At 38.5% G+C, this 14,384-nt stretch overlaps 1 protein-coding gene across 2 annotated transcripts in view; it reads right to left on the bottom strand.

Annotated features, from left to right (window-relative positions):
• Positions 1–14,384, bottom strand: part of NME7 (NME/NM23 family member 7) — an 84,179-nt gene that overhangs the window by 35,693 nt on the left and 34,102 nt on the right. For both annotated transcript variants that reach the window (XM_086882989.1, XM_086882991.1), the window contains exons 8-10: positions 13,985–14,090; positions 897–961; positions 16–84 (exon numbers count right to left, since the gene is read on the bottom strand). In XM_086882989.1, coding sequence (XP_086739115.1) covers positions 16–84; positions 897–961; positions 13,985–14,090 — 240 coding nt within the window. The remainder of the gene's footprint in view (positions 1–15; positions 85–896; positions 962–13,984; positions 14,091–14,384) is intronic.

The following is a 14,384-nucleotide window of genomic DNA, read 5'->3' as shown; positions in this document are numbered from 1 at the left end:
TAAACTTATGCTTACCAGGTATTCAGGGACGACACCTTTGTAAATCTCATAAAATTCTTCCACATTTGTACGCTCCAGGTTGAACTAAGAAAACCAAAATGATAGCCAGTCTGAATTAAACAACAACAGGAATACATAGACACCCTTTCTTAACCAGCAAACATTCAGAATCCTCAGAGTTTTACTAGGTAAAAGGAATGGCTTTACTACTGCAATATGAAGCTTGTCAGCAATTTAAGTCAGTGATGCCAGAGGCAACATAGCACACAGTATCTTTTTCTACATCAAATACAAGTATACAATGTAGTGTTGTCTGATCCCACTAAGAAAGAGGATATTCTTCCTTTGTGATAGGAAGAATTTCCTTGGAGTGATAGGAAAATATCAGATCTTGAAACTTCTACCAGAATTGAAGGGAAGGAACTCTTGGGAACAATCTCTGTACCAAATCCCTTTAACTGCTGAGGGTGTTCAGGGTGTCAAAATCCCTTAAGTACTTTTAAAAGCATTCCCCATAATTCATACTAAATATATATCTTAAAAAAATTAAGGAAGGATATTAACAATAGTTTCATTAATATTAGCTAGTACATTTTGTAAAGATATCTCAAATTGCTCCAGAAGAGACAGATATCATTATCTCTCCTCCTATAGGGAAACTCAGATACAGGGAAGTGAACTGTCTTGGCTCAAGGTCACCAAGCAAGCAGAAAAAGATTAGCAGACTCATTAGATACTAAAACACAAATATCACAAGGACAATGCTGATCCCAAAACATTGCTACAGTCTGCACAAGGGCTTTATACTGCAGGAAGACACCTGTCCACTGCTATGATGTGCATACAGCACTACTCCAACTTCTGTTTATCATAAAAATACACAAAAGGAAACCTACCATCTGCAAAGCCGAGATCTCAAATCCTTCTTTGAGGATGGCTTTTATAATCTTTCCAGCAAGCCCTGAAGAAACATAGAAAATACAGTAAGCAATTTTAAAAAGCAGAATTTACAACTAAAAGTATTATGCCAATATACTGCTTATTCTCAAACTGAAAAAACGGTGTTTGTGTAAGGCTGTGAGAAGAAGCAGAGAGCAGAGCTGAGTTCACACCCTCTATATTCTATAGGAGGTTACAAGTTGATGGCCTCAAATAACTAAATTCCTTGCAGCTGTTGAAGAGCATTTCCACCAAAAAAAGATAATTAGTGAAGCCTTTGCTTTTCTCAGATCAACTGCAAAACATCCAGTTGCTGCAAGACCAAGATTTAGATTTTTAATGAAGACCCATTGGCAATACTGATGTTAATCAGTCATCAATCCAGAGCACCAGCTGTCTTTTTCTTTTTGCAGGTCCTGCTTTAAGCCAGAAACAATGCAGGATGATAACAAATGTTGCCAGTAAACTAGCACAGGAGTTCATGTCTTCTATGGGAAAAACACATTAGTGCAAAATAACCTACTCCTTCAAAGTTTATAGCTCACAAATATGCTATTGCTGATGATACTGCCTGCTTATTCTCTCCAGAACACAACCTCAATAACTGAATGATATTGTAAAACAAAAAACTGAACTTCAAGAAACAAGAACGGCTGATTTTCCACTGAATGTATATTTTAGATTTGCTCATACTTACAAGATCAGGACATTTTGAAGATTATGTCAGCCAAGCACAGTACTCTGTGTGAGTGAATTTCACAGAATCATTGTTTTTTATAGAACACAAATGCTTGTCCTCTAGTACAACTTGTGAGAAAAAACAAATTTCTGGTCATTTATCTAAAAAAGAATTAGTCACAGAAGAATACCTTGTAATGAATGATAACAGTAGGATGTGACTCCTGGTCATTAGGTCCGCTTATTAAGCAGTCTTTAAATTACAGGATATTCAGCACTACACAAATTTAGGAGATAAGAATAAAACAAAGCTTGTATGGAAGTTATAGTATGCTTGTGACACAGCCTACTAACACCTGTGGCATAGGACTGGGGAGCTTCCTACCACATTAAAAGGTCAATGGAAGCTCTGAGTAAATGAGACAGAGTTGAAAGGTTTTCAAAAACTATCTACAAATGAAAATAAAAAAAATGTGTCCCTGAAGTATTTGCTACCGTATTTTCACACTATGGTTTATGTAGAATAGCCTTCCCTCTACAAAACACTGCATATTTCTTCCAAAAATCTTCCAGTTACGAAAGGGAAAACCTAAGATTTCAGTGCATACTCAGTCCATGCAGCTCTTTGTGTTTAAAGAACATAGAAATAAGCAAAGGCAAATACAATTCCTGTCCCACTACACTGTTCCACCATGTTTTGGTAAAAGTTTCCTTTTAACACTCCTGTGAACCCAGGGGAAAAAAAAAATCCCCCTTTTTAAGATAAAAAATTAAACAACTGCAACAGCAAAATGAAGGGTCTTAGACAGGTTTGCCCAGGAAATGCAAGCCCAAATCACAGAGAGAAACCAGAGCTCTGGTTTCTTTTCATTCACCCTGCTGGAAAGGCTGAGCAGCTCAGATGCTTCCACACAGGTTCCACTGAGGCAGTGAGCCTTCAGTCTTGTTTTCAGAGATGAATGGACAGTTTGTAAAGAGATCAAGTGACTGGCTGGGAATCATTCAGGAAATGAATAAATAAATTGAATAAATAAATTAATTCATTAATTAATTAAATATGTGACACAGCCTAAACATTTCCTCATTCTCAATCTTCAAAGACAATACTCTAGTCAACTGCTTTACCAGAAACCAGCAAAGATGAAGAAAGAGCACTGCCAGATAAATGGTCTCTGTCACTTGCAGGGAAAAAGCTATGAGAAAGGTAAGGGACAGCTGCTTTGCCTGGCAGATGTCCATTTTACACTTTATCAGTAAAGAATGGGCTACTTGCATTTCACTCTCAGACAGCAAAAATCTAATTAAAATACATCAAGTTATGGGGTATTATGGAGATCTGTTTTTTACAGAACTTTTGTCTTCAGCAGTTTAACAACTTACAAGCAAAATCCATGTTTTAGAGAAGCAGAGGGGGACTCTATTCAGCTTTCTGGGCTGTTTCTCTACTGAGGTCACCAAGACCTATCTCTTGTGTAGAGAGGAGATAGTCTCCTTTAATGATAGAAATTAAAGTTAGAAGGTATTTTGCATTAAGGTCTTTAATGCAAGGTTCCTTTAATAATTGTGATAAATCTATCAGGATTTTCTTCTACATATTTCTTCTTTGTATTTCTGAGTTCACTCCCACTCAGCAGAGCACTTTGTTGCTCCAGACAGATTGCCCATGTCTGCAGCACCCGAAAGACTTAACCAAAAGATTTACTGTCACCATTCAGACAGATAGACACCTCAGTCACAAAATTCAAAATGTGCCTTGAGGAAGAAGAGCCATGAGATTTCATTTATGTTGGCAAAGCTGGCTGTTAGCTCCACTTCCCAGATGTGGGAATTGAGGCAGAGGAGCATAAGCAATTTGCCAGTGGCAGCACAGATCCAGTGACTTGCCCTCCCTTGTCCCAGTTTAGGCAATCCACGTATCATTTCTCCTAGGGACACTTTCCTTTCAAATTCTACCTGAACCAAAATAGAAACAAAAATCACAAAGGCAATCCCCAAGCAACAGAAAAGTGCCAGCTCAAGGCTCAGCCTGGGATCTGTTTGAGGCTTTCAGCCAGTTGCATCTCTGAACTGGGACATAGCCTCTTCTTTGGGGGCAGATAAGGCTCAGGAAAAGATGAACTAATTAGAGTGCCATTTCAGCAGCTTTCAACAATTCCTTTCAACTTTAAAATCCAAATCTGTAGTGAAAAAACAACTTTCTAAGGACCCCTCAAAAAGGGTCAGTGGATGTTTAAAATGTGATTACAGTAAGAACCCAAACCAAAGCTGCAGATTAGGCATCAGTTATGACGAATTTTCAGTTGCAAAGCACAAAAGAATCTCAAGCATTACTAAATACAACTGAGGGAATTTAACACTAATCCAAGCAAAGAGTGAAAGGGAGCACAGGCACACATTTAATGTCTGCTGGGCAGCATTATCTTACTACATACCTAGTACAGGACATAATCATTTTCCAATATAAACAGATAATTTCCCAATATATTTTAATCAGGTAAAATGATAAAGTACCAAGACTTCCTCAATTACATTAATATTATATGATTTGTTGCTTTAGAACATGCAGTATTTGAAATTTTTCCTTCATTAAGAAACAGAAAATAGCAGGGAAGATATCAGACTGAAAAATGTTACAACTGTTCACAGAACTAGACATTGGGATAAAATAAAACAGTTTAATGAAAGTCACTTTTAACCTCGTGACACTTAAATCAATGAGCCATAGCACCTGTGCTACTGGGACCTTTCAGTCCCAGCGCACTATGAACCATCAGCCCTTGGAGTAGGAATGTTACATTCTCTTCTCTTTCTTCTTGGCCTGTTTCCTAATTTAACCATTCCTCTGTTAAAAGCTCATTAGGCAAGATAGCAGACTGCTTTCAAAGCAAGGCAAGAACGAGATCCCTCATCTCAGTCTCCATATGTCATTTTTTAAAATCCTTCCAATAATTAAAAATAATTCCTCTTTAAACAACAGGGGTTTTTTGACAGGAATACAAAAAATGCCATGACTGATCAGATTGATGATCCACCTCATCCAGTAACATATTTCTAAAAGTAACCTGTACTGGGTGCTTAATATATCACTAACTATAAGTAGCAACTTCATTTCATGTCTTTTTCTGACATTTTGAAATGCAATTTTGCTTCACGGTATAATGAAATAATCTGATCTTTTACAGCCAAGTGGTAAGGTCCTATTTCAAAACTGCAGAGAATCACAATCAGGCTTGACTCCAGGCAAAATCCTTTTTAAACTCTAGAAGATAGAAAAGTGGGATTTAGAGTTGGGCCCTCTGCAATGTATTTCAGTTGAAGTTCTTGCTAATCTTTGTTTCAGACAACATTGAAAAACACTGGGCAGTAAGTAAATGATGATGTCCTTCTCAAAGAGTGCACTTCTTCCCATCAGCTGGTCAACCTATACCCTGAAGAACAAGGTTTTTCTCTCTCTTCTTCTTTTTCTACTTAGGAATAACACAACGCTAGGTATTTTTCCTATGCAGCATAAGTACACTATTTCTAGACTCCCCAAAAGTTTGGTCACGGTGAAAATCTATAATTATCAGTCTCCCAGCCCCACTGTGTAGTGTATGAAAAATCATATGCAGTCATTTTTGCATCTGTGCTCTGGCACACCAAGGGAAATGACAGAGGGTCTCCTCAGTGACACACTCTGGACCAGCAAAGGAGAGGGGGACCTCAAAAGTCACCCAGGTTAGCGATGAGGAGGGAAAGAAAAGACCAGTGGATACAGATGGGAGAGAGAGGAGCCTGTGAGCAAACGATGAGAGAATATTGTTCATAGCGACAGAGTCCAGGATTTTCCATTATTCCTCATTTCTGACTAGGTACTGTATTAAAAGGAGAACCTTGAGAAGTTTGAAGGGCAGCTTTACAGACATTTATGGAGAACCATGCCAACACTGCAGTACTGGTGAAAACCTTCACAGAAAATACTAACAGCTAAAGGAGCGAAGACAAAAGATATTACCATGGCCTGACTGGAAAATAGAAGTCAGGATAATGCTAGCACAAGAAAAATTATGCATGCAGATTGTAAATCTCAGGGGCCCTTGAAACCAAAATGACTGAGCATGTGACGTGGCTGAGAACAGGAACTGACAGATTCAAAGGGGGTGAAAGGTTCAAAGGCTTAATTCCAGCTGCAACTTTCTGAACTGCTATGAACAAGGCAAGACCACACATGTGAATGTCAGACAGGGCATTATAAGATGCAGAATGATGAAAATGCATAGGGGAAAAAAAACGTATTCTGGGAATTCTTGCATGGGAACAGATGGAAAAGTCACACTTAGCATTCAGAAACAAAGGCCCACAGAGTAATTCACAGCAAAGATCATGGCCAGACTACACAAAGTATCAGCAATTTGGCTGGGCAGTGTGAGCCATTGGAGAAGAGAATTTGAAGACGAAAGCAATATTATGAAGAAAGGTCAATATCTGTGCAACAGTTATGCTGAACCCAGACTGACAGTTGTATATCAAAAAAAAAAACAAAACCCAAAACCCAGAAAAGCTTAGTTTTCTGTCTTTTTTCCTGTGTTAAGAGAAAGTTGGAAAAAAAAAAAATGCAGTTTGCTTTGCTCTTTCTTTCAAGATCTTCATTGCTTTGTATTCCTTTAGCACATCCACTCAGATTTATTTTTTTTTCAACTTAAGAAAATAATGGTCAATCATTCTGGCTAGTAGAATCTTTCTATGGCTATAATGGGTTTCATTTATTTTTGCTTATTTCTTAAGTGTGAACAAAATTAAATACAATATTTTAGCAGAGGCTGTACCATTGGATTATACTAGGTGTTCAGTATTGTAATTCAAACCATTCACAAGCTTAGAAACATTTCTTTCCTTTTTTTCTGGTTATCCCTGATGAAAACTGTGTGTGTGATTTCTCATTAATAGTTACAGTAATAAAGAGGAAGTGGTTAAAATTATTCCTTGGAATGTGCATTAACCCCTAATTAGAAACAATAACTTTAATCTACTATTTCACTGTAAATTAAATTAATTCTGGAAGTTAAAATCTTCACGAGATCCCCTACAATCTGGAAGGTTCACCAACTCACTGTCCTAGAACAATAGTAAATACACTGTAAGCTCAGTAATTTATTTTGAACTTGGTAAAAGACTATCACATATTCCTACATTCTGTGCCTTGGCTGTTTTCAGGTCCAATATCTTGCCTTTCTCCTTATACTCTGATTTGAAAAGGGCAGTAAAAGAAGAGACTCCAACAGATTTACCTCTTGCTCCAAGGTACAGTGAGTAAGATTAGGCATGGCCACATTTTTCTCATTTTTCTAAAATGTTCCCAAAAATTTCTGGGTACTTCAGGTTCTGTTACATCACCAAATATCAGGCCAGTGATACACTACAAAGTTTTCCTTAATGATTACATTAAATCTTCTTTCATCTCAATTAGTAAATATGCTTGTATTTTGTAAGTGTACTTATAGAAAGCTGTATATTCTTGTCCTACCCATCTCAGGTTAAATAAATTAAACCCATCAAGTTTTCATTGGCTAATTCTCTTATTCTTTTTGCTCTCTATTTCTGTTATTTTCAAAAAAGAGCGCACAGAAATTGCACATGATACACAAGTTGGATTCTCATGAACATTGAGCAGAACTAGCGGGTACACAGTGAACATGGATTGTGCCTGTTTCATCACTATACCAACCATTTCTCTACAAACTTTTCACTGATACCCTGCCAGTTCTTCTCTATTTTATATCTGTGCGTTTATTTTCCCTTCTCCACTGTAGTGCTATGCAGTTTATATTCAGTTTCACCATCTTCACATCACATCATTTCTGCAATTCATCTGGAATGTTCTGAATTCTAATCACATCTTTAAAAATTTCAGTAGGCACTTGGTACCATGTGTGAACATTGCAAGCATGCTCTGTCCTCACCCATCCAAGCCTTTAATGACAATACTGACAAGCCCCAGGATGCCTGACAAGACTTCATTTGCAAAGCCCTTTTAATTTGACGTGCTCATGTCCAGTCCAACATTCAGGGAAACACAGCTGTGTGGATGCCTATGCTGTAAAGATCTAGACATACAAATTACTCCACTAAAGGAAAATTCTGGTTTCCTAATAGCAAAGAACTTTCATAAAGGCATTCATAACCAAGTGAATCAGGCTGTCTTACATTTTTCTACCTTCCTTCAGAGAAAGTATACTTGGAGAATTCAGAGATCAATATAGCATATTTTCCTTCACAAAAGACATGCTGATAAATGTCCATCAACCACTGAGTGATTTCAATGAAATTATACGCTCCTGATTCATCAGTTTCCTTGGTATGAAAGAATTTTCACTATCTTGAAATTCCCTGGTCCACTCTTAGAGTTGACTTTTCTCTAATCCTTTACAAGTAAAAAATCCCAAAATGCAGTAGTAAAGACTCATTTCTTATGTCTTTTTTTTTTTTTTTTTTTTACATTAATACCATTGTTCCTGCAGAGAGATGATTTCCAGCAATATGGACACCACCAATATAAGTCTACTGAACACAGCAGCAAATACCTTCTTTCCAGTTGGAGGATACTTATGAGCTGCAGCGAGGATTGGTTGTGCCATTTGATCTGTTTGTTTCTCTGAAGTGTACCTTCTCCTCTTCCTTCCTGTCTCAAACTGTCAGCAAGGATTTTCAAATTCAGTTCACCTCCTCCCCTACCCAAATCTATTCAAATGTAAAATATTATTTTTCATACTTCAAAAAAATAGATGTCATTTCCCCACTAGCCACTGAAATCCAGAATCAGTCTAGCTGGGAAAACAATGCCAAGGTGCTAAAACTTTAGGCAGAAATAAATGAGAAAAACTATGGGCTCGGTTTCAAAACCAAACATCCCAGGCAAGGAATATCCATCATTACAACTACAGCGAAGAATTAAAAACACAGATGGAAGCGTATGGATGACTGATCTCATGAAAGCTAAATTTTATTCTAAAAAAATGGTGATGAAGTGCCAAAGTAGGTTGTTTTCATTTTAATCACTTTTTCCTAGCTTCTCGAAAGAGAAAAAACCCAACCAACCAAAAAAATCCCAGCATCACTAGACACCACCAAATGCTTCAACACCCTATATATTATATATATTCAAGGAAAACATAAGAAACAAACTGCATTTCATTTGCCATAAGTACGTCTCCTCCCTGGGCAAATCTGTCTGCAAAAGCATGCCTGCAGCTGAAAGCACAGTGTTTTACTAGTTAGTCCTCACATGACTGCAGCACTGAGATTGCCATACTGCATGTGGGAACACCCTGAGGTCACATCTCAAACCATCCACTCTGAAGTATCTGCAAAGATTTGTGTTCATTCCACAATTATTTTTTTTTTCACTTCCAGACTCTATCTGCAAATTATTCCTTCCAGACTTCAAACTGTTAAGTGCATCAAGGCTAGCACTGATGTCCCCTGGCACTCTGTCTTATAGACAAAATCCAAAGAAAGGTTCTGCCTACAATGAAGTAAACTCCACAGCATTTGCACTTCACCTTTCTATTATTTACACACTTATCACAGACAGATTAACTTTCAGATTACTTATAATAAAATTGCACTCATTTTTTCTCAAGCCAGTTTTCTGAAAACCCTGTTCTAATTCTAGGTCTGTGAAAAAAAAATAAAAATTAATTACTCACACTTATGCCTAAAAGGGTAAAAAAAAGGAAACCATTTCCAGAGTTTTCACATCTAAAGAATACAAACTGTCTTGAGAAAAAACTATGAAATAGATAAGTAGTGCTGAGAGTGATAATAGATTTGTATCTCTACTATACCATTCTCTTTTTCTTTTCCAGCTTATTCAACTTCCTAACTACAGGCATGTAAGCACACTTAGCATTACAGTGAGGTGAACTGGACATTTACATAGTGATGCCTTCTCTCTTTCAAAGAGCAGCAAGTGTATCGTGTGTCAGGGCAGTTCAGTTGTCTACAATCAGATAATCCACTACAATGTTGGATTCCCACACACCGCAGTCCTCTCCCCACTCTCTCTTATACAGGAAATTCACTTGAGATTCTACATAAGTAAACCTTGTTTCTGTACCTGCCTGAGACTGAACTACCATCCTTGGTACTCTTTTTGTCACATTCAAGTTTGTCTTTGGAGCTACAAACTACTCTCTCAAATGGAATTTTTCTGCACATATTTATTTTTATATAAAGAAGGAAGTACGATTCTTATGATTTCCTGTGCAACATTTCATTAGTCAATGTAAAGTTCTGCAACTTTCTAAAGCTATCCACTAGCTAGTAAGTTAATAGAAGAGCTCTGTAAATTTTATCATCCACTCAGAAAAGGTCTAAAACCATGTTTACACAGTATCTTTTCCACTTGGCAAGAAGGTATTCCTGCACCTTTTATTTTTTATGGGATTTAAATTTTGTTCAGTTGAATACTGTGGAAGACAGCACTGTTTTTTTGGGGTTTTTTTAATTAAGAGGAAAAATGATTTAACTTATCAGAAATGTTAGAACAAAATCTCAAGCTTAACACATACATAGGAGAGCAAACCTGTCTGGGTAGTTAGTCTCATGCCTAGGACCTCTGAAAACCATAGAGGCTTCCTTGCCTCTAGGCAAACCTTTCAGTTTGCACACTGCACACTTCTGACCTCAGTCTTTAAACCTGGATCATTGCTATTTTAAAATTTTTCCCCTGCTAATTTTTCCAAGGAAAAAGCTAAAGGCCACATCAAAGAAACTTTAAAGCAGTCATGAAATACCCAAGTCTACTTCCTACAGCAAACATGACTAAACTGTTACACATAAAAATATTAAAAGTTAATCCCACCCAGTGATCTATGAGGTGCTATTTCTGCACACAAAACAGTCGAATCATGGCTGCCCTAAGGGCATTAAACTGATATTTATCCATTCTGGTGAATTTACAAGTTTGGCTTCTGAGCACTAGTGCTAATACCTCCAGATCTAATGACAATTCTTTACAAAAAGAGAATGTCTAAGTGATTGCAGCTATGATCTTGTATCTCAAGTATCAGAACCACAAGAAGCAGGAAGATTACAGAACACAGACCCATCCTAAAAATTTCAAATTATTAAACAACTTGAACATACAATCCTAGAGCTGTGCTTACTAGTTACCATACTCCTTGACTGAAAACTGGTCTCAGGAGAAGAGGAGGAAACTGAAAGACACTGAGCAGTGTAGCAGATTCTAGAGGGGACAAACCACATCATGCCTCCCTGATGCAACCCAGGTCAGAATAAATTTTCCTGGAGTGGCATCAAGTTGGTTTTGCATTCTTCTAGCTCTCAGTGAAGAGGAATTGGACAACTCTTGCAAAGCCTCTTCAGAGTTAAAATACAACCACCTCATTGCTGCCAGCCAGGGAAGCTCTCCATATCCACTGGGAGCAGCCACCAGTGAGCTAAAGCTACCTAGTCCACAGCTCTGGCCTACACTGCCTTCCATGGCATAACCATTTCTGATCCTCCACAGAAGATGTCATGCTGACACCAGACTGGCAAAATAGCCATGGCCTTACTTCTTAGCTATGGCCTTACTTCTTTAAGAGACATGCATGGCACACGTTCCTAGAGGGCCAGTGATGCCATCACTCCAGCATTACCAGCACTCTTGACAGCTGAGGTTAAACTTCACCTTAGTCCCCCAACACCCTTTATCAGGCCTCAGGGTTCCCCTGCAGCCTGGCAGACATGCTGACACTCCAGTTTACAGGAATTCTCAGGTGCCTGGGCACTGCACCAGGTCCTGCTGTGCTTGGCTGGGCTGTGCTGCTGCGGCTGCCTAGTACCAGACGCTTCTGTATGTCCATCAGGAGAGAGGCAGCAAGGCCACAGATAAAACCAACACTGATTTTCCTCTACTTTATCACTGGATAGGAACCAGCTGTGGCAATCAAAGTCATTTCCTAAGAGAGTATTCTGCTCAAGGATTTACCAGTATAAACTAGAGATTACATGCAGCCTTTTATCAGCAAGTTAAGCTCACCAAAAAGCATCCTAGTTTACAGTTACAATTAAAGAAAATCATCTTCCAGGACAGAAAGCCAGAAGATTTTTCCTTCTAAGAATCAGCTATGCAACAGACACTGGAGGAAAAAAAAAAACCTCTAGGGAAAAGGGCCAGAAAGCAAAATTCATTAATTAAGTCAAATGTCTCTACAGAAATAAAGACTAAATCTCCATATAAACTCAAGTATGTAAGTGAAACTTCATGTAATTGTAAATATGTAATGAGTAGCTTATATTCATGGTAATTAGACAATCAAGTTCAAAGCCTCAGCAGTGCATAGGAAATTGCAAAAAGGTTTATTTTTAGATACTCAATACTGAAAATTTGTAGAGCACAAATCAAAACTCCAGGGCAAAAGAGGCTCTGCTGCTCTGACCCACATGATTTTCTCTCCACGCCCCTGGCTTTGCCAAACCACCTTTTCCCACTGCAAGCCACACAGGATTTCCTTTCCTCTCCAGCTGCTGTGCTTCCACTTACCTGATTGATTGTGTGTGCCGCTTTTGCTTTATCTATTAAACTGTCCTTATCTTAACCCATGAGTTTCCTCACTTTTACTCCTCTGATTCTCTCCCTGATCACAGAGAAGAGGGCAAGTGGTTGTATGGGGTTTGGTTGCCAGCTGCAGTTAAACCACAACAAAGTGTTAGAACAGTTTGCTGACTTAGAAAACTCAGTTCTGATTTCTTTGTTCTATAGAGGGTAGTAATCACAGATGCATGCAGGGGGAATGCTCACACAAGGTACACTTTTGGTCTTTCAAATGTTAGTTGCTTTTTGGCAGGACTTTCCAGCTCTCTGTGGTGTGCAAAAAAGGACTATATAGGGGACATTCAGACCAGCACTCACACTGCAAAGCTGGATGTGCACATACATTTTTTGTTTACCTACATCCATATCTCCTCTCTTCACCACTCTCACCCTCCCAAAGGGATGTGCAAATAGGGTCACAATTTGTCTTCTGGCAACTCAGGAAAATTCAGAGAAGTTAAAGAAAAAAAAACAGGAACAGACAGGACACTATGAAATCTACAGAGATGAGAAAGATTAAAAATAGGAAGAGAAAACCTGAGTTCACTAAGATAAGAGTCTGTGCCTCTATATGTAATAGAAATTTTATCTTAAGTCTAAAAAAACCAGTCTAAGCCATCCACTTTGCTATTTTTACACTCAAATGAAGGACCCTAACAATCCTGCCACAGAAAAGTTTGTCCTCTGCAAACATGTAGCTAGGTAAAATCATAGTCCCAGCTGCTGCCTATATTTCTGTAAAAGGAACATCGTTGTGTCTTTGCTGCATGGCAGACTTATCGGTGGCAGATACCATGCAAGGTCTGGAAGAGATAACAGGCACATTATCAGTAGCAACTACGAAACTCCTTCTTGTGAAAGCATTTTTTTTTTATTTCAGCAAGCTCTCCAGACATCCCACTTGAGGTGTGAAGGGCCTGGAAATTGCTCCAGCCACTTCTGCTATTTCCATTTAAGCTATCCACAAAGTGATTAAAACGTTGCAGTGTGCTCTGCATCTTACTAAGAAAAAACTCTATGCTCTCACATGGTGATATTTATTCTGCATTTAAAAATACTGTCTCAGTGCCTGAGTCGAAGTATTTTACTGCACTCACTGCTCCTACTCATGCTCCTGGATCTAAGTACAGGACACACAAGTGAGGTTATTTTTGTACAGTAGAGCATTAAACATTTCCAGCACTCTTATGGCAAACTCCCAGGGCATTCTCCAGCACAGAAAACATCACAGAATCCACCAAATGCTTTAGGTCTTTGGTTCCCTTTCATAAACAAGCCTTTCCTACTTTCCATCCCCACCGCATTCAGCAGAACCAGATTTGTAACAGCACAAATCTCCCTTTGTGAGTCATTTTAATCTGATGCGCTACTGCCTGAGTGGAGGGCCCTGGATCATGGCCAAGTGTCCTGCTTTCACTCTCTTGGGGGGACACTAACCTCCAGCAGGTGACTGCACTGGGCAGGAGCAAGGATATGGGAAGCTGTCACAGCAAGATACATCAAATCTCATGCAGGTTTTAATCCTTCTCTTTTTTTCCTCTCCCTTCTTATTCTGAAGTGAACAAGTATTTGCATGGAAAGGACATGACCCACTCACTCTTCATGGAAATGAGCTGTAGAAATACTAAATGTGTGTAAAAGGCAATATATCTGCAAGTTTTGCATTACTGTGAAATACACCCTATGCTCATGTAGTCTCATCCTCCCAAAAAGAGGGCACAAAAAGAGGAATGATCATGGATACAATGGACACACACTGCTTTCTTGTCTGCTATCTGCATTGCTTACCTTCATTAACAGCATGAGGCTTAATAATGCAACAAGTACAGTTTGTGAATTTTGCACTGCTGACTGGTCCACGACCTCCACTGGAGGGAAAGAACAACTCCAGCTCCTGAAAACAATTGTAATTAAACACATTTTAGATTTATCTAGCTGCACACATCAGCTTATATCATAAGTAACAACATCTGAAGTATCCATAATCACAGAAGATAAACCTTCAGTGCAGACTTTTTTTTCTACAGATACTTCTTCCCCGAAATGTTATCTGAAATGTATCTTTTCCTCTCTGGCACCATTGCTACAATCATAAAAACAGGACTAGAGTATTTCTTGCAATGTTTTCCTTTTCAGTTCTGCAGTGCAATCTGTTCACACTCGGAGCATTCAAAATGCTGATGCAACA

The sequence above is a fragment of the Cyanistes caeruleus genome, chromosome 3 (assembly GCF_971803275.1).
Source record: "Cyanistes caeruleus chromosome 3, bCyaCae1.hap1.1, whole genome shotgun sequence".
Taxonomy (NCBI): domain Eukaryota; kingdom Metazoa; phylum Chordata; class Aves; order Passeriformes; family Paridae; genus Cyanistes; species Cyanistes caeruleus.
This window is presented reverse-complemented; position numbering and strand designations above follow the sequence as displayed.